At 40.6% G+C, this 18,674-nt stretch overlaps 1 protein-coding gene across 6 annotated transcripts in view; it reads left to right on the top strand.

The window, feature by feature from the left end:
* The window catches only part of DOCK10 (dedicator of cytokinesis 10), a 162,490-nt gene that overhangs the window by 69,494 nt on the left and 74,322 nt on the right, over positions 1 to 18,674 (top strand). For all 6 annotated transcript variants that reach the window (XM_065674998.1, XM_065674999.1, XM_065675000.1 and 3 more), the window contains exons 3-7: positions 1,351 to 1,440; positions 10,549 to 10,631; positions 15,266 to 15,338; positions 15,652 to 15,783; positions 16,054 to 16,188. In XM_065674998.1, coding sequence (XP_065531070.1) covers positions 1,351 to 1,440; positions 10,549 to 10,631; positions 15,266 to 15,338; positions 15,652 to 15,783; positions 16,054 to 16,188 — 513 coding nt within the window. The remainder of the gene's footprint in view (positions 1 to 1,350; positions 1,441 to 10,548; positions 10,632 to 15,265; positions 15,339 to 15,651; positions 15,784 to 16,053; positions 16,189 to 18,674) is intronic.

An 18,674-nucleotide genomic window follows, 5' to 3' on the forward strand; every position in this document is an offset into this window, starting at 1 on the left:
TACATGCCTTTCTTACTTAATTTCTTATATGGAAAACGTTGGTCTGTGTAAGCTGTAAGGAAAAATGCAGTCAGTAATAGTCACATAGAGTCTGGGTGCTTCACTTTGTAGAGAAAAAGCATCACTTTTTAGTCTGAGACTGGGGACTGGAAAGAGATCCTCCAGGGGCACGGAAGATAATTTTAGGCTGCTTCATGACATTAGTAAGTAGTTATTCTTCATACTAAACCAGTCATATGTCATTCACACTCCAGAAATTGTGTCCCTTTCTGTAACAGAAGAGAAAATATGCGTGGGAGATCAGATCTGTCTTGGTTTCAGTCGTTTGTCATCTTGAGTGATGGAGTTACTCCATTATAGCTATAACTATAGCTATAACTCCATTATAACTAAGATCGTAATCTGGAGTGCTGGGTTTTGGTTTTGTTTGTTTTCCCCTCTTTTAGCAGAGAAAGTGAGTGGGCCAGATCTCTGGATTAATTCAGTATAACCCAAAGCTTTCTCTTGTGGGACTTTTACAAAGTGGCTGCCTTGCCCAGCATCAGCATGGAGGCCCTGGGGTCACACAGAGGAGCACTGCTGGTGGCCCTGGCCTCTCATTGGCCTGGTGGGAAGCTTGGCTCCTTGTGGAGACCTTCTGGAGATGCAGTTCTCTCTGTGGTTTCCTGCTGTGGGGCCTAACAAGCCAGCTCGGTGCTTTCAAAAAACAATGGCTTAGTTCATGCAACGTCTGTTGAGTCTGAAAGGAGGTTGCAGAAAGCATCAGGAGTCCCATGTTGATCCTGCTCTGCTCTCTGCACCCGTGTATGGAAGTGCCCCACTGTGAAGCTGTTGCCTGGTTTCACTTGCTTTCTGACCATCAAGCTGTCCTCTGGCAGTCCTTCTGCAGCTCATTTGGAGGACTTGCTTCTCCTCTATTCTCCTTCCAGAAGAGCCAAAGCTTTTAGTCCTGGTTCCACATTCCTTGCTGAAAAGGCATGTGGTGCAGAAGGGAAGTGGTGGAAGCAAGCAACACTGTTGGGTTTAGTGTGTATTTCTGGGATAGGATGTAAGTAAGACTTGATGACTTTTTTATCAGGAGCCTCAGAGACTGAAGCAAGTTTGCTTGGAACAACTTTGTTCCCAGAGATCTGTTCAAATACTGCTCTTGTTTGTGATTAATGCTTTAGCTGATAGCATTGAATAGCATGTGTGGGCAGGAGCTGTGTTGTAGTTGTTGGTATGCATGTGTGTTGGCTGCACGACAAACTGAAAAATGCAAGCCATGATAATAAGTTTCTTAACCTTTTCATGAGACAAAACTGCTGTTCTGTCACCCTCGCTAATTTCTTTTATTTTGTTTGTTGTCAGACAGACACAATTTCACTGGAAATCAGGACGCTGTATCCTTCTGTACCTGAAGATGCAGAACAAAAAGCAGAAAATTTATTTGTTAAAGAGGTAAATACCTAGTCTGTGTATCCTTTAATGTTAAATAAAACCAAGGGTTTGGGGTTTGCTATGATTAAAATGAGCATCTTTTCTAATATTGTTTCCGTGATTTGAACCAGGTTTGAGTTTTGGGGCCAGAAGGAGGGGGAGGGCTAACAGCATGGCTGCAGGTGCCTATTATGAGATGTTTGTATCTAGAAAAATTGCAAGTGCAACGAATCGACCTTTCATTCTACTGTTTTCCAGCTGCATTCCCTGTCACTAGTAGTCTACTGATACTAATGTTGGTATTTTTAAATGAGTGCTAATCACTGGTGATCTGAATATGCTTTGCATTTTGCAAATACTGATATCTGTCCCAAAATAAGATAACTATTTGACGCTGGTTTGGACTGTTAGTTTTTACAAGGTATGTATCTGAGCTACCTGTATAGCTATCTGAGGAGCAGTTTCACTGAAGGATGCATGGGGGTTTATATTTATTGTCAGTATTTAGTCTGTTCTACCTTCATAGCATAAAGTCAAATGAAGTCCTTCCACAGCAGTTAGACCCCACCAGGAGTGATTAATTGCTCTACCTTTTAAAAAAAACCCTATAGCTGTATTGTTTCCATCCCTGATCTGAGATTGTAGAAGACTGGTCTTCCTTCTGCCTCAGGGATATTTCAGGTTGTCACTGGTTTTATCACTTGGAAGGACATTGGAGGTGCTGGCTTCACTGTTCAAAGGAATTTACTTTAGATGGCTCCCTGAACCTTCCTCATCTTTCACTGCAGATGTAAAACATAGCTCATCATTTGCATTAACAAAACAGACTTATAAAAACAAATTTAATTCCAAGCACTTAAAATTAGCCCATAATGTGTGTTCTCTCCCTTTTTTTTGTGTGTGTTTGTTTTCCATAGATTGGGGTTTTTCACACCTGACTTTCTGATTTGAATGAGTTATTTCACATGCATTATACCTGCAAGATAATTTTGCAGACAAGCACAGGGATTAGAAAATATAAAATCCAAGATTAGGCAAAAATGTAGCTGTTGAATGGTATGCAACATGGCATTTTACAGGCTGGCCCTATTTCTCTCCAGCAGGTCTAGAAAGAGCAATAACAACTTACTGGCAGCTCAAATTGCCTGAACTTTGCCATCTTTCTTAATCTGACAGTAGGGTTGAAAGATAACATAGCCTGTGGAATTATCTACCTTCCCAGAAGCCTCACTGCACTTTCAGCACTTTGGGGTCTGCTTTTTATTTTAAGGTTCCACATGTTGCAAGGCCAGCACTGTTCTCATGGCTTTACAGAGAAAGTAGTGGGTCTAAAAATGAAACATAGTGCACAGTGTCTGGGAATCTTTACATCCGAGTCCTCCAAGGGGATGCTAATGACAACCTGGTAAAATACATATTAAACACATCTATTAGCTTTCTCTGCAATACGAGTGAGCCAAAGGGAGGGGGAGAGTGGAAAAAACAGTACTACAGAATTAAGCCTGTGCATGGAAGAGTAGCAGGATAAGACCCTCTTTTAAAGTAGTAATACATATGTTTCACTTTGCCACAAGCCAGAAGCTATATATAAAATAAATTAACCTCCAGGAAGAGGATGGTTTCTAATCCAAAATTAAGTAAAACTGAGCATGGGGTACTCTGAAGATCTTTGACTGTAGTTCATTCCAGCAATTGCACAAATCTGTACTGACCCAGCAGCAGTCTGTTGTGTTCCAGGCTGGTGTTCAGAACTTCTGGATGGCTGTGCAGGAGTAGAGTTTATGACCTTTGCTTCTTTTTTGGAGCTGTGAAAATGCGAACACTTCACTCAGTGAAGGAATCTTTCTTCAAATATAGTATAATTTCATGAGCAACAATAGCATCTGTTTTCTACCTACTTGACTACCTGTTAATCAACTGTATGTGTTCTAACCCACGATCAAATGCCTAATTCCTGATTAGGCTGTTAGGGAAACTATAGAAAGGCAATGTACAGCTTCATCTTGCTGAAGCCATTTTGGTGTTCCCCTCAATAACGGCTATCTCTGACCTTTAGTGTATATTACACTATCTTAGTACTTTAGCAAGTTGTGACATGAAGATGTGGAGCAAATCAGTTAACTACAAAGGAAGGATGTACTGTTGAAAGTTAAACTAATTGTCTTTCTATGGCACAGTGTGAGGACATGGTACTAAACCTATTTCAAGAGCTCAGATACATGATTATTTGTCTCATCCTTCTGGGCATTTGGTGGTGTTCACATGGTCTTGTTTATAAAGTGCTGCAAAGTCCTTTATGAGGGTTGTCAGAAGTCTGTGAGAATGTCTTAAGACCCTGTCTGTCTCTTCCAGGGTGTTTGTTTCCTACTGGTGACAGTAGGAAGGGTTTACTTCCACTTCTAGCTCTTCTGTTGCTGGAGTCCTTTGAGGACCAGTTGGTTTTTGGTTTTGTTTTTTTCCCCCAGCCTTTACCAAAATCTGTTCATATGACAGCCTGGGGATTTGATCAGAATTCCCTTTGCTCAAGGGATCATAAAGAGTAATTACACGCATGCCAGGATGACTTGATTGCCTGTGCACCTGCACTCAGTTTATGGATGCAAAAGAGCTGACAAGCCACGTAAAGAAAGATGAGGCTGATATTGCTGAGGAAAGCTTTCAGTATGGGTAGCATTTGATGCTGTCCGTCTGTAGTGGAAGATTTGTTCTGCTTCAGTTCTCTTAATACTGCTTTTGAATTCCTTAGTAACCAAAAAACTTCTACTGTTGGTGATGTCCAGGTACTATAATAATGGGTGAAGCAAAATAATTTACTTTAAGATATCCAACCTTCTCCTTTCTGATGAAACTAAGATGAAAATTAAAAGAAAAAATAAAACTCAAGTGACTTGAATAAATAAATATCGCTTTGATAACCAAATATTTTCTGTAGGATGCAAAGAGAATAAATATTTTACATTTCATGAGTGATGAGTATCTGAGTCCCTCTATTAATTTTTACCTAACTATTAGGTATATTCAAAAGGCAGTAGTTTCTGAATTGATCATTCCTAAATCTGTAGTCATTTTAGAATTTTTTCCTTGTGGATTTTTCCACCTTAACTTTTCTTAGGCAGGAGGAGCTGGAGTAACAAAATTAGGTTGCAAGAAAAGAGGTTTCCAGAAACCTATAAAGCCAGAATAAAATTGTCTTTAGAGTTTATTTTTCCCAAGTATTCCTGACTTTGTTGAATTCTGTACTGTACTGTGTTGTTTCCTCCCAGATTCTGCATTTTCTCATTTCTCACAGTCTGCTGCATTTATGTATTCCAGTCAGCACTGTCCTCATGGTCCATAATTGTGGCAAATAGGAACATTCACTCCACCAGAAACAAAATAAAATTCTCCCTTGTAGACAGTGAAAACATTCCTAGTATTGCATTTCCAAAATCTTTATTCCTGAATATGCAGATCAAATGGCAGTCCATGGATTTTTTCCAACCTTTCATTCAGAAATAGAAAGGGATAGTGTGTTTTGCAAGTCAAAGCTATATGTAGTTTGAGGAACTCTAAGCTGTTGAACTGAAACATACTTAATCCCATATTGATTTGCATCAAATCAGTATTTTCAGAAAGCATGCATGCATACGGACACACATAAATGCTATTTGTGTGTGTGTACACCTATATGAATGAAATTTTAGGTATATATGAAAAAAATCCAGAAAGTAAATAAATATTAGCTGTCAAGTATCCTTTCTTAAATGAGTTTAAGTCAGGTGATCCCTCAAAAACTGATAGGTGGTACTTGGATATGTTTTTGGGAAGCGCATTTGAAGAGGGGCTGGCCCTGTGGGTGACAGTGGTGTGCCAGGAGCTATGCCAGGGCAAAAGGAGGAAACTTCCCTATTTTATGCAGCATAATTGTGGAAAATAAGCCCAGAGGGAACCTCTGAGAACTGTCTCATCCCTCCTTCCCATGTAGACCAAGTACTTCCTGACCTATCCTTTTTGCTTCAGGCATCTGATCCGGTGGCAGTGACTGCTACAGAAAGGGCTCCTTTGGAGACCTACAGGGCCTTGGATCAGCTCTCAAGGACCATCACTGGTGGTCTCATCCATGTTCTAGCAAAGGTGGTGGAGCAAACGTTGCATTCTTAAAATCCAAGTGTACATCATTCTGCCGTGCACTTCTTACTGGTCACTGAGGTAGATTGCCTGCTGTGGTACAGTTGAGCTCATTTGGGGTTTGTTAGTGTTATCAAAGGGCCAACTTGCATAGGCAGAAGTCAGACCTGTCTCCTTCAGAAATCTGCTGACAGTTCAGAAATCTTGAGCTGTGTTTGAGTACTCTTGTAACTTTAAAAGTCATTGTAGGGCCAATTGCCTGTTTCAGATTACAGACATCTAGATAGTTGTCATCTTAGCAACCTGCTGGAGAAAGCCTGGGAACAGAGTACAGTTATTAATGGCATGTGTGACCTGATTGTGTCCTGTGTGCAACGTCTGACATATGCCATCACATCAAATAAGGAAGCCTGAGGTAAACCAGGAATAGAGTATTCTAGCAGCACTCTGAACATGGAGCACTGCTAAACCAGTGTAGTGACTCTATATTTGGTATCAAATTGTGGTGTTTTCGCTTAGGAAATGACAAATGTCTTCAGGGTAAGAACCTTGAAGAGGTTGCTGGGGATAGAGCTGTTGAGAGTAAGCTTTTCTGCACCCCAGCGTTGGCTGCTTTTCATTTGTGGGTGTAATTGTAGTTCTTAGAGCAGTAGGGACCATGCTGGGTGAAAAGCACTGCATCAAAATGAAATAACAGTGTAAGAATATTGAAATTTCATTTGATGTATGATGCGGTTCCATTTTTTCTGCTATAGTGCAGTATTCATGTAGGCACCTCTTAACTTCTCTGTGTAGATTCTCTAGATACAAAAGTTGTAGTTGTCACTTGCATTTTTTTAGAGCCCTCACCATTCATTTGGGGGATTTTTTTGTTTGAGATTTTGCAGGTTGTGCCTACAGGATCTGTAAGTAATTATTAAATGTGATTTTTGTTAATCATAATGTCAAAAGAGCCGCAGACTCCTGTACAACTACTGAAACTGGTTGTGTGTCCATACAGTTGATTTCTGTGGCTTTTTTATTTAGAGGCTAATCTGCAGTGCTCTCACGTATTTTAAAGTCAAATTAAAATGGGAACTTCTGCTGAAAAATGTCACCAAAAAGTTTTACTGTTGCTCATCACAGTGTAGATTTTCCCTGCTTCAAGATCTGTGTGCTTCGAGTACTTTAAAGAACTGTAGTGTCAGGATAATGACATGTGTTATTTAAAAGACAGTGGGTCTTTTGGTAGCAGAAAATAAATTCTCTTTTAAAACGTTTAATACTTCAAACTAATAGTCTGGTTTAATATTTTGGTTTGTTACACTGCTGTGTTACTCTATGAATGAACTGTGGTAATGTGGAAACTGCTTCAAGAGCCCCAGAATGAAGGTCCAGACTGCTAGCAGCTAGTCGTGATGCTGCCGTGATTGTTGTGGGTGTAAGGTAGGCCTGAGTGGAAGGCTGAATAAGAAGCCAGGGTGATCACACTACCTTCCCAAATCCCCACATGCTGCTTTTGGTTGTTGCAGCAGAGGTCACAGGAGGGAGGAGCGCTTGGGAAGGCTTTGTGAGCAGTGCCATGCATGTCCCCGGTCACGGAGCAGAGCACTGGGCCATCTCTGCAGCTTCCCCATTGGTGCTGTGGCCACATCCAACACTGGAAGGTCTTCACTTTCTGTTTCCAAGCTTGCCTTTCCCAGTTCAGTATATCCTGTTTTCCACCTCAGAAATAGCCACTCTTCAAGGCTGAGTGGCAGGGCAGGATTGCACTGTGTACGCAGTTTCTCTGCAAGAGGCCCAGTTGTACCACTAATTACTTTTGTCATATGTATATCTGTATTTCCAAAGACAACGTACATAGCATTATCTTAGAATATAAGCTGGGAGTTGCTTTCAGATGTTTCAAGGTGTTTGTTTCAGTCGTTTCTTTCACTTCCCATTCTCTTTTCTTTCTCCCTTTCCCCACTTCCCCTACCTCAAGGGTTATTTGCATTGCAGTGTAAACCTTCAAGTACCTCTCTCACTGTGGTAGCCATCATGCTGTCATCGCCAGAATCCAGAGCTATAAAGTTACAGGTGGAAAAAGTTTGTAGGATTGTCTTTCTCTCTGAGGAAAAATTAGGCAAGCCGGGCAACAACAGAAAAGAAGTGACCTGAATGTGATGGGGCCCTGGGGAATGGGCTGTGCAGCCTGGCTGGTCAGTACTGCAATAGGAAAGTTCATGTAAACGTGTACCAACCCTCCCACATCCCAAAGCTTCCATTTCTCCATCTGTATTTTTCCTCCCCCACAGTCCACTTCAGCTCAACAGCCCCTGCACTGGTGCCTCTGATCTCTGCCAGGAACAGTAGGATACAACTCTGGCCTCTTGATGAAATCTCTGTCTCTAGAAAGGCTTTTCTTGCTCCTCAAATCAGGTTCACAGGTTTTTTTCCTCCTTGCTAAGATTCAATTTCCAGTAATAATTTCCAATTAAGAAAAAATCTATAGAAGTCAGTAGAAGTATTTAATTTTTAGTTGGGGTAGTCTGAAGAGAAAAAAAACAAACAAACTAGATCTGGTTAACAGTGGATAGCCACAAAAAGCTAGTTCAAGAGCAGCCTTAGCTGTTGCTCTGGATTGGCGTGCCTTTTGTGTACTTGCTGAGCGATACTTGAATGTGCTGCTTGTCCTTTTGATTTTTATTTTTATTAGCTTTTTCTTGAAGGAGCACAATAAACCTTTATAGTTACAAGCTAAAATACTGTGGCCTGCTCTATGTGTTATTCACAGCTGGTTTTTTGAACACATCAGCCTATAATATTTGCAATAAAAGCCTGCCTTGAGAATTCTCTGTGGGCTTTAATTGCATCTGTTAAGTAGAATACTTAGTAATGAAAGTACCACAGGGAAAAAGTGGTCCTTTCTATAGAAGACTCGGTTGGTTTACATTTGCCAAGTAGAAAGCCAGTGAAGTGTGAATGGGAGGGTCTGTGCTCATCCTCACAACGTTCAGTGAAGGAGTTTTTATCATGTGGACCAGTGTATCTGTTGCTCTTGTAAGAGTATTCTTATAGCCTAGGTCACTATCAGATAGTTTTAACTGAAATTTAGATCATAAAAATACAAGAGTGATCAAGTCATCCTATAAAGATTCACAAACCAGATTTTTTTGGCTGTGGATTTTTCTCTCTATTCAAAGGCAAAGTGCAAACAACGCTGGAGTGGTGTAGGAGCATGGTTGTCAGGGGAAGGCTTTGGACCTGACCCTGCAGTGTACAGTTAGTCTGTTATAATGCTGTGTTACTATGCTGATTCTCAGAGCATACGTGATTATTTTATGTTGTCTAATGGGCACACTTTATTCTGCATCCTGTAAGATAATGAGGGCTTATGTCAGACCAGAAAGTAGATGCTATATCCACATGGAATGTTTACTGCAGACTGTTCAGTTCAGTGTCAGGGTGGGAGAGAACTGCCTATAAAAGTGCATCCTCTTCACGGCCGTCTTTTCCATACTCCAAACCAAATAAAGCTGTTACAGAAGTCTGTGACTACCTAAATTAATTTGTGGGTACATATTCTGCATGTTTTACACAAGATATAGAAAAAGGATTTGTTAAGCCAGTGCTGAGTACTTTTAGAAGGCACCACCTTTAGTTTTTTCAGCCCATCTCATGTTTTGCTCCAGCAGCGTGTCCCTCTGTGGCAGAGACTGGTGTGCAATCAATGACTCCTATGGAAGGTTCAGAAGAGGCTGTCAGGGAAGAGAGGGAATACTCCCAGTCCACTCAGAGGATCCTAATTTACGCTATTCCTTTGTTGCCTTTTCTTCCACTTTGTCTGCATAGCTTTTGGTTTTTAAATATCATTGATCTATCCTTTATTCCATTCACTTTGTCTGCTGGCATCTCATCCTTCCTGTGAGACTATCCTCTTCCCACCTTAGATTTCTTTCAATGCTACTACTTCTTTATCTACTGTAGATCTTAACCATTTTCCTTCTTGATGTTCCTCCCTTCCCTATGGTCTTGGGCAGCAGCTTCTACTGTTAAGTTTTAAGCTTGATCCCCCTCTTTCTTCCTGTCCATCTCTTATGAGCTTGTGCAAATGCCCAGATGGAGCGTGAGGACAAAGTAACGCAATACTGGGGTAAATTCTCGCACATACTGTACAAGTATCAGTTTGCATTTTACACTCTGTAGAAGGAATCACTGGAAATTCTCTTGTGGTGGTGTTGTAGATGCAAACCTTATCAATAATTGTACGTATTTCATCTTGTTGCCTTTAAAAACATTATGTTGTGTGTGATTGCATTGATAAAAGTTCTTTATTGTGTAAATTGCACAGTTATTCTTGTCTAGTTGACAGCATAGACAAACACTTCAGAAGAGTCTTTGTTCAGTTCTGTTCGCTTATTTAAGGGAGATTGATATATTAAGAACAATTTCAAGAGGTGAATGCAAAACCATCAAGAAGTTTTTCAGAAAATAAAAACTACAAGTTGATGATGAGATGACTGAGCAAATTCAGTGTGGAAGGGATAAGGAGACTGGTGAGAAATGACAATCCTATTAATATATTCCTGAATATTGTTAGGTTAAAAAATCAGTTGTTAAGGGCAGAACAAGAAGCAGAGGGCTTGTGCTGCAACAAGGGGGAATAAAAGGAATAGGGCAAATGTATTTACAATGGAATGCATAGGTAATGGAACAGGATGCAAAGCAAAAGTGTGTAATTAATGTCCATAGAGAAAGTCAGGCCCAAGCTAGATAGAGGCTTTTGAGGCAGTAGCGATTTAATTTAATGATGCTTCCTACAAAGAAGATGAGAATCAATAAAGCATACGTGATGCACTGCATTTGACTTCAAAGGGAAATTGTGCTTCAAAATGCTGAAACATATGACTCTGAATTTCCTTTAAGAACTGTGCACCCAGCTGTAAAAGAGAAGAATATGTTCTCTAGTGCAGAGGACTCCCTCAGATCTTTCTTAGTTCTCTAGCCTGAGTCTAAAGAGTTGTAGTAATTATATTGTTATTGTTTGTATTTTCTTTTTAGGCTTGTAAATACTACAGTTCCCACTGGCATGTTGTGAACTACAAATATGAACAGTATTCAGAAGACTTTCGACACTTACCACAGTAAGAACTAGCATCAGTTCTTCTTTATTTTTTTTATTTTATTCTTATTAGGTTGTGTCATTTTGCTGAGCTATGTCCATATTTGCACTTTCCTTTGTCTTATACGCTCTGCTTGTTTTACCGTATTTATAGTGCCTTGTGTTTTTAAAAAGAGGACAAACAGGTCCTTTAGCACAAGCTCAAGACTGCAGAAATCACTAGTATCAACAAGCTCTATTAGTGCTGATTCGAATCCTTAGAAGAGTATTTGTGTATTCAAAACACAGTTGATACAGGGAAGCTGGCTTTCATTTTCCTTATAGTGCATAAATGTCACGCACCTTTAACTGGGATTAATTCTCCTTTTAGTTGCCCTGTGTAACAGAGGAGTAAGGTTTCACTTAGTGCCTTATGGCTGCACCATATGGAAGAACTGGGTGCAATGTGTACAGTGCGCACTGGTGCAGCCCTAGTGATACAAGGCTGCAGAAATGTACAGGCGTCTGGGTAAGCGGGCGTCCCTTCTGTGCTTGGTTAAAATCAGTGTAAAGTTGCTGGGAGGAGAGGGAATAGCTCCCTGATTTGAGTGGAAAGAAATTAAGGATTTGGTGCTCATTTCTTCATGAGTGAGTTTCTACCCACAAACCTGCCAGAAACAGGACTATATCCTGTGCCCTGAGGAGCATTTTAGGGAGTAGTTAAATTAATGAAATCACTGAATACCCAAAGGGGCTATGTTACCACCTCATTTCCTGGAATTTGAGGCTATTAAAATCATGACACTGGATGAGAAGATTATGTGTACCTAACACAACAAGAAGTGCTACATGCTTGGATTGGATGGAAACTAGTACTAACTAAATATATTGTTGCAGGAATCAATAAACCGATTCTTATGATCCCTTTAGGTGCTGTGCTCAGAGGAGTTTGGGCTGCAAGCCTTCCCTCAGATCTGCATTCTCTTTTCTATGTTGGTATTTTTATGAACAGTGAATATGGTAGTACAAAAAGCCATTAAGAGCAATGCTAATCAGAGATTATAAGCATACCTTTCCTTAAGTACCCGGTGTACTGATTGTTTTAGAAAATTAATGCATTTAATGCTCAAGAAAAATGCTTGCAACACAGCAGTTTTCCATTTAACCTTAAGCATCTTCACTCATGAAATATGCATTTGACAGATGTGACTCTGCACAAAAGTATATTTTAGCTGATTACATACATCCTCTTCTGTGAAGGTAATTTTAATATGGTGTTTGATATGATTTGCTTTCTTGAGTTCATGTTCCAGGGATGTTATGGTGTCTCACACCTTACTTTTTTTCCCCCTCTTGCACAGAGGATTATAAAAACCCAAAAGATCTTGTTTTGTCAAGTATCAGAGCACAGTACTTGGGAATAGTTTGAATGCAGCACTGGTTGATGTTTCAGAAGCAAAGTTACAGCAGGAGTGTCTGTTTTGTTTGCTGAAAGTTGGCATGGCTTTTGAGTTTAACAGACCTTAAACAGAGCTGTTTTGGAATCCGTCTTATTTCATACTAATTCCAGCCCATTCAACATCAGTGGCCCTTGATTTGCATAAGCAAGTTACAAAGTTCTGCATTTTTGACTAAATCTCCTCATTAAAAATAAAGTGGCTTGATACATCCATGTTGTAGTATTTGTATCTCAGTGTCTGTAGCTCTGGATGCCCAGTTTCTGCAGATTTTTGTTTCCTTTGAGCAAAACTGTTGTCACAGAAACACAGAAACTATCAGAAATCTGAGCATATTGTTGTATCAATTCCTTTATAGGAAATAATTGTATCAGGAAAGATTGGATGAGAGTTAAGTGTTTAGCTTTGCATCATGAGAAAGGAGCATCCTTTACAGTACTAGATCTAGCTGTCGCTAAAGTGCTTCCATTCACTGAGGGTGTGCTGAGCTTTCGCATTTCCCCATTTAGAAGCACACAGACAGACTTAGCAGCCTTCAGCAGTGCTGAAGGGCTTTATACCTGTTTGTATGTGAGGCCATGCTGTGCTTTTTCACACAGTTGTACATGTCAAGTAATGGCTGCACAGTTTTATCAGATGTTGAAGTTCTTGGTTTTGAATACTGACCCTTTTTGGTTGGGAACCAGTTGCAATGTGATGCCAGCCACCTGGGGCAGGCAGTGAGGACTCAACATGTCCATGATGCAGTTCCCCTGAAGCGATGCTGTGGCACTGGGGAAGAGCTCAAGGACATGTGCACGACAACATGACCAAAATGTTTAGCAATTGCTTTAGTTTTTCTCTGAGTGTGTTCCTCCTTTGAGGTTTTTCTCAGGTCCCTCTGCCTCTTAAATTCCTCTCTGCGAGCTCTCACTACCTCTTTTCACACCACTTTTTATGCTTCGTGCTGGTGTGTTCTTGGTTCTTGAGCAAGTAGGAAGGGTGGAGGAAGAACAGGGGTTGCTTAGGGTGTTGTGGTGACACTGTGTCTGGGTATAGAAATAGTCATTAGCAAAGTTTTTGCTGTCATTTATAGAAATCCTGGAACATTTGGTAGATATTTCAAGTCTGAGCCCCTGGAATTCTGCACCTTCATGTAGGCAGAGGAGAAAGAGGGTGCACCAAAACAGGGTCATGTCCTTACCCATGTTCAATCTGCCTGCCTTAGAATAATGAGAGGCATGCCCGAAAGGGTTCCCATCCAAGGAAAGGAAAAATTTATTGTATGGAGAATGACACGGAGGTCTGAGTGGATGAGTGGTGGGGTGGTGATTGGTGAGATCTGACACCTGAAGCAGCAGTGGTGTGTGCTCTATCTCTTTTATAGCTCTGCTGGGAGGACAGAAGGATTTTCTTCTTTCTAAGAAACTTAGACAACCAAGGCTTGTGGAAGGGTGGTGGTTTAATGAGATAGGTTCTCTGACTGTGGAGTGGCAGAGTGGGGCAGAGTTGCTGTGTCATACAGTGAGGGGTTGGCACCCTGCTAATCCAGCCGATTTCTCACTCCTCCTTCCCCACCCTGGTAGCATCAAGGGCATTAGGGTTGGGGTTATGTTTTGGTTTGGATTTTCTTTCCCAGTAGCTGACAAGCTTGTCCTGTTATTGGTACAGATCCTGAAGCAAATGTGTGCAGTGTTACCTGTCCACACGTGGTCAGAAAGCATCAATCAATAGGGGTTTGTCTAAAAACGTGAAGGCTTGAATGGTGGCTTTTGTAAAAAGTGGGATGTGGCTTGAGATTTTTGGTGTGGGATTCTTTTGGGTGGGAGAGAGTGTTTGTGTAAGAATATTTAACAGCTGCCCTTGGCTGCATTGGAGAACCTGAAATGGATTTCCATCATAAATATTCTGAATTTTAATGCTTTTACAGATGTGAAAGATGTGAAGAGATTGCAAATGTTCCTTTTATTCAAAATATTGATCAGTTGTTTACATTAAATAAACATGAAACCTAGAGCAAATTAAAACAGAGTAAAACACTCCTGTGTTCTGTGTGCACTTGGCTCTCCTGGTTCTGCTGAAATGCTGACTTTGGTTGCAATGGGGTAGTCACATCATGAGAACACTGAAATGGGGAAAAAGAATAGGAGATAGATTACTCTTATCTTCCTAAACTGTCGCTTGTGTATGAATTAATAGAAAATTAAAATGGTCAAAGTTACCACTTTCATTTTTTTAATTGGTGGCATTTAACATTATGCACAAGTATGGGCCAAAGCTCTCTAAGTTGAGAGACAAAACTAGCTTAGGAGTGTGTGTGGTTTCTCAGCTTCCATTTGGATTTGCTTCCTTGCACAACAGAGAGTAATATTGCTCTGTTACTCTTCTGAGGTGGGGTAGATGAAAGTAAGTTCTGGATAGGTAGGTCTTCCAGATAAATGATGGCTTCTACCATGACAACTCCTGTAGATTTTCATACAATAGCTGAGTATTTCCAAGATGAGATTTGTAATCTTCAGGAATTTGAGAGCAATGGTGGTGTTTCTCGAGATACAGAAGCATACACTTTTTTTTTCTCCATTTAAAAAAATTCTTCAATATTGTCATGTGTATTTGGCTGTTACTTCAGGTTTAATTCTCCAACATGCAAAATACTCTGGGCCTAAGTATAATTACTTAAGTGCTTAAAAATAAGGAAGTGATTAAGTGCTTTGCTTATTCATGTTCAGTTTTGGTTTTAATTCCACAATATGAAGATCTTAAGTAGCACCACATCAAAAAGGCATCTGTGTATTTTTACAAATTACGTTGAGGCTGTGCTCATTATATTGAAGAGTAAAAATACCTTGAAATATTGAAGAAATGTAGAAGCTTTAAGCTGAGTGTTATAATGTTGCTCTTGGCTAGAAAAAGCTATCGAAGAATTCATTCTCATTGATTTGATAGCCTTAAATGGGATATCTCTTTGGAAATTCGATTTTGTTGCCGTTGTGGTAGAAAAGTAATGAAGAATTTGCGTAGAATTGTTGCAGCTTCATAGCGTTGAAATAAAAAGTTAGATGGGGATTAAAAAAAAGCTGTATTTGGAAACAGCAGTGATTTTTAAAGGAGGTAATAGGATCACAGCAAGAAGTGTACTGAAGATGCCATGAGGGCTTGGGGTGGTTGCCTCCCTGAAATAGCAGGTGCACGATTATTTAAAGTACAATTATAATTAAAGACGTTCTTCCTCTCCTTCTAGAAGTGAATGTAGACCAGAGAAACTGCCCTCACATTCATTTGAAATCGATCATGAAGATCTGGATAAGGATGAAGTATGTATTCTGGGTTTTGCTGGGGTTTTCCCCCTGGGGAAGAGTTATTTATTGCTTTAATATCAAATAAAGAATGATAATGGAGGCTCGTTATTTCCTGTAAAATATTTCGTATTTTAAATAACTTGAAGTTAGTGGAACAGCTTTGTCTCTTATGTCGTCATACACACAGCAGGCATATTAATCATGTCTTATTTTAAAAGGAATGAAAGGATGATTATTTGTTGTCAAGTAGATACTCGTGTATTAGTTTTCGTTTGTCTTAGAATTCAGAAAGCAAATCCATGCAATATTAATCATGTCTTTCATACAGGATACAACATCCCACTCATCTTCAAAAGGTGGTGGTGGTGGAGGAGGAGGATTAGCAGCAGGAGTTTACAAGTCTGGATGGCTTTATAAAGGGAATTTCAACAGCACTGTAAACAATAGTATTACTGTTCGGGTAAGGCCACAGCATTATTCTTTCTTTATTCCATTTTGGTTTATATCCCCCACAGAGGCGTACTAGTTTGCCATTGTCATTTAGCTGTTTATATCTCAGGTTTGATTACATTACTGTGAATAATAGTAAAGTAATATTGCAGTTGCATGCAAAATAGTGTGACTGAAGTGCAGTTAGGAGTTGCTTATTATCTTATCCCTGTGACTAAGGTATCAGTGAAAATAATTGGAAGTACAACAATTGTCTTTTTTTTTTCCTCCCCCTATTCAGTCATTCAAAAAGCGTTACTTCCAGCTGACACAGTTGTCAGATAACTCATATATTATGAATTTTTACAAAGATGAAAAAATATCCAAGGAGCCAAAGGGATGCATTTTCTTGGATTCTTGTACAGGAGTTGTACAGGTAAGTTTCAGTTTATTTCATTGTATTGTTTCGGTGTCCAAATGAGTGGAATAGTGGTCTCATTAAGAGTTTCATTAAATGAAAATTCAATTAGTTTTGCTTTTGCAATCAATGCAAGTTTTCAGACTGACAGGCTACAAAAACCACAGTTGAATTATGGTAGCAGCTGATGTTCTTTGCCCATGGCACACATGAAAAACAAATATCATAAAATATTGCTTTGCACTGAAATTATTTTCTTAGCTGCCAGATTTTACTTGATGCTTACTAAGAGCATACGTGCTTGTTCTGGGTTAAAGAAACTCAGGTTACAAACACTGGCTGTTGGCCGAGTGGTAAATTAATACTGTATCCTGAGCCTCCTTGAAGATCATCACTTTTGGAGGTAATAGATTCTTAATGGCACCAGGCAGGACAGAGCCTTCTTGTTTATTGTGACTTGGAAAAATAAATACCCAGAAATGTCTGATATCACCTTTTGGTCTTTTTATTCCCACTAGGATTGAGTCCTCAGCTTTTTTCCCCCTTTACTTCTGCCTTTCGTCTAGTTCTGTTAATGTATTTCAGGGTTTTTTTACCTTTTTTCAGTTCTATGCAAGATGTTATTTCGATAGTATGTACTGTAGTTGGTCTAGCCCCTTGTGCCACTGAATAAGGAAAATCGTTTTTTTTTGTTATACTTTATTCCTTAACCTGTAAAGATTACTTGTGCAAAGTGTTAGACACTGTCCCACACTACATCCTTGTCTCTAAATTGGAGAGACATCAATTTGATGGATGGACCACACGGTGGATAAAGAACAGGCTGGATGGTCACACACAAAGAGTTGTGATCAATGGCTCAATGTCCGGCTGGAGACCGGTAACGAGTGGTGTCCCTCAGGGATCGGTGTTGGGACCGGTCTTGTTTAACATCTTCATCGCTGACATGGACAGTGGGATTGAGTGCGCCCTCAGCAAGTTTGCCGATGACACCAAGCTGTGTGGTCCGGTTGATACGCTGGAGGGAAGGGATGCCATCCAGAGGGACCTTGACACGCTTGTGAGGTGGGCTGATGCCAACCTTATGAAGTTCAGCCATGACAAGTGCAAGGTCCTACACCTGGATTGGAGCAATCCCGGGCACAGCTACAGACTGGGCAAAGAAGAGAATAAGAGCAGCCCTGCAGAGAAGGGCTTCGGGGTGTTGGTTGATGAGAAAATGAACATGGGTCGGCTTCAGTGTGCGCTTGCCGCCCAGAAAGCCAACCATATCCTGGGCTGCATCAAAAGGAGCATGACCAGAAGGTTGAAAGAGGTGATCCTGCCCCTCTACTCTGCTCTTGTGAGACCTCACTTGGAGTATTGTGTGCAGTTCTGGTGTCCTCAACATAAAAAGGACATGGAACTGCTGGAACAAGTGCAGAGGAGGGCCACGAGGATGATCAGGGGACTGGAGCACCTCTTGTATGAAGATAGGCTGAGGAAGTTGGGGCTGTTCAGCCTGGAGAAGAGAAGGCTGCGTGGAGACCTCATAGCAGCCTTCCAGTATCTGAAGGGGGCCTATAGGGATGCTGGGGAGGGACTCTTCATCAGGGACTGTAGTGACAGGACAAGGGGTAACGGGTTAAAACTTAAACAGGGGAAGTTTAGATTGGATATAAGGAGGAAGTTCTTTACTGTAAGGATGGTGAGGCACTGGAATGGGTTGCCCAGGGAGGCTGTGAGTGCTGCATCCCTGGCGGTGTTCAAGGCCAGGTTGGACAGAGCCTTGTGTGGGATGGTTTAGTGTGAAGTGTCCCTGCCCATGGCAGGGGGGTTGGAACTAGATGATCTTAAGGTCCTTTCCAACCCTAACTATTCTATGATTCTATGATTGGTAACAGTGCTAGGGCAGACTGATTTGCAAGTTGCTTTGAAAGAAACCTTTCAGGTAATGCAATGGAAGACCTCTGATAAAAGCATGCTTCTGTTGATTGGGAAGTCTCTTCACCACTGAACCCCTTCAGAGTAAGAAACACAGTCAGTGAGTAATTCACTCAGGGAGCAAGCATTTGCTGACAGTCTCCGCAGAGCCTCATTCCTGCACCCAGGGAAGTACCAGATCTGCAGGGAGTGACTGTTTACCCTGTGCAGTTACAAAGGCTGTTTCTTATTTTAAACAGGTATAGGACAGGATGGAGGTAAATACATAGAAGAACAATGATTTTTGCCAGTGTCAGTCCATTGGTTTGAAAAGTAACTTGGAAGTGTGGCAGAAGCCATAGAGGAGATTCTTATACAGAAATCCTGTTTAGAAGCTACTGCTTGCTGGCAGTGTTAAGACGGGTCTCAGCCAGAGGTGTAGTTAGGCCCTGAACATCCTTGTAGTGTGGTTTTAGGTACAGATTAAATGCTATCCCAGAGGGTGCCTGTTCTGCTGTGTTTTCTGACACACCATGACAGCAACAATGTCTTGACTGCTGTCTTTTTGACTAACCTCTAACAAAAAAGTTCAAGAAACTTTT

Source organism: Lathamus discolor, chromosome 3 (genome assembly GCF_037157495.1).
Source record: "Lathamus discolor isolate bLatDis1 chromosome 3, bLatDis1.hap1, whole genome shotgun sequence".
Classification (NCBI taxonomy): domain Eukaryota; kingdom Metazoa; phylum Chordata; class Aves; order Psittaciformes; family Psittacidae; genus Lathamus; species Lathamus discolor.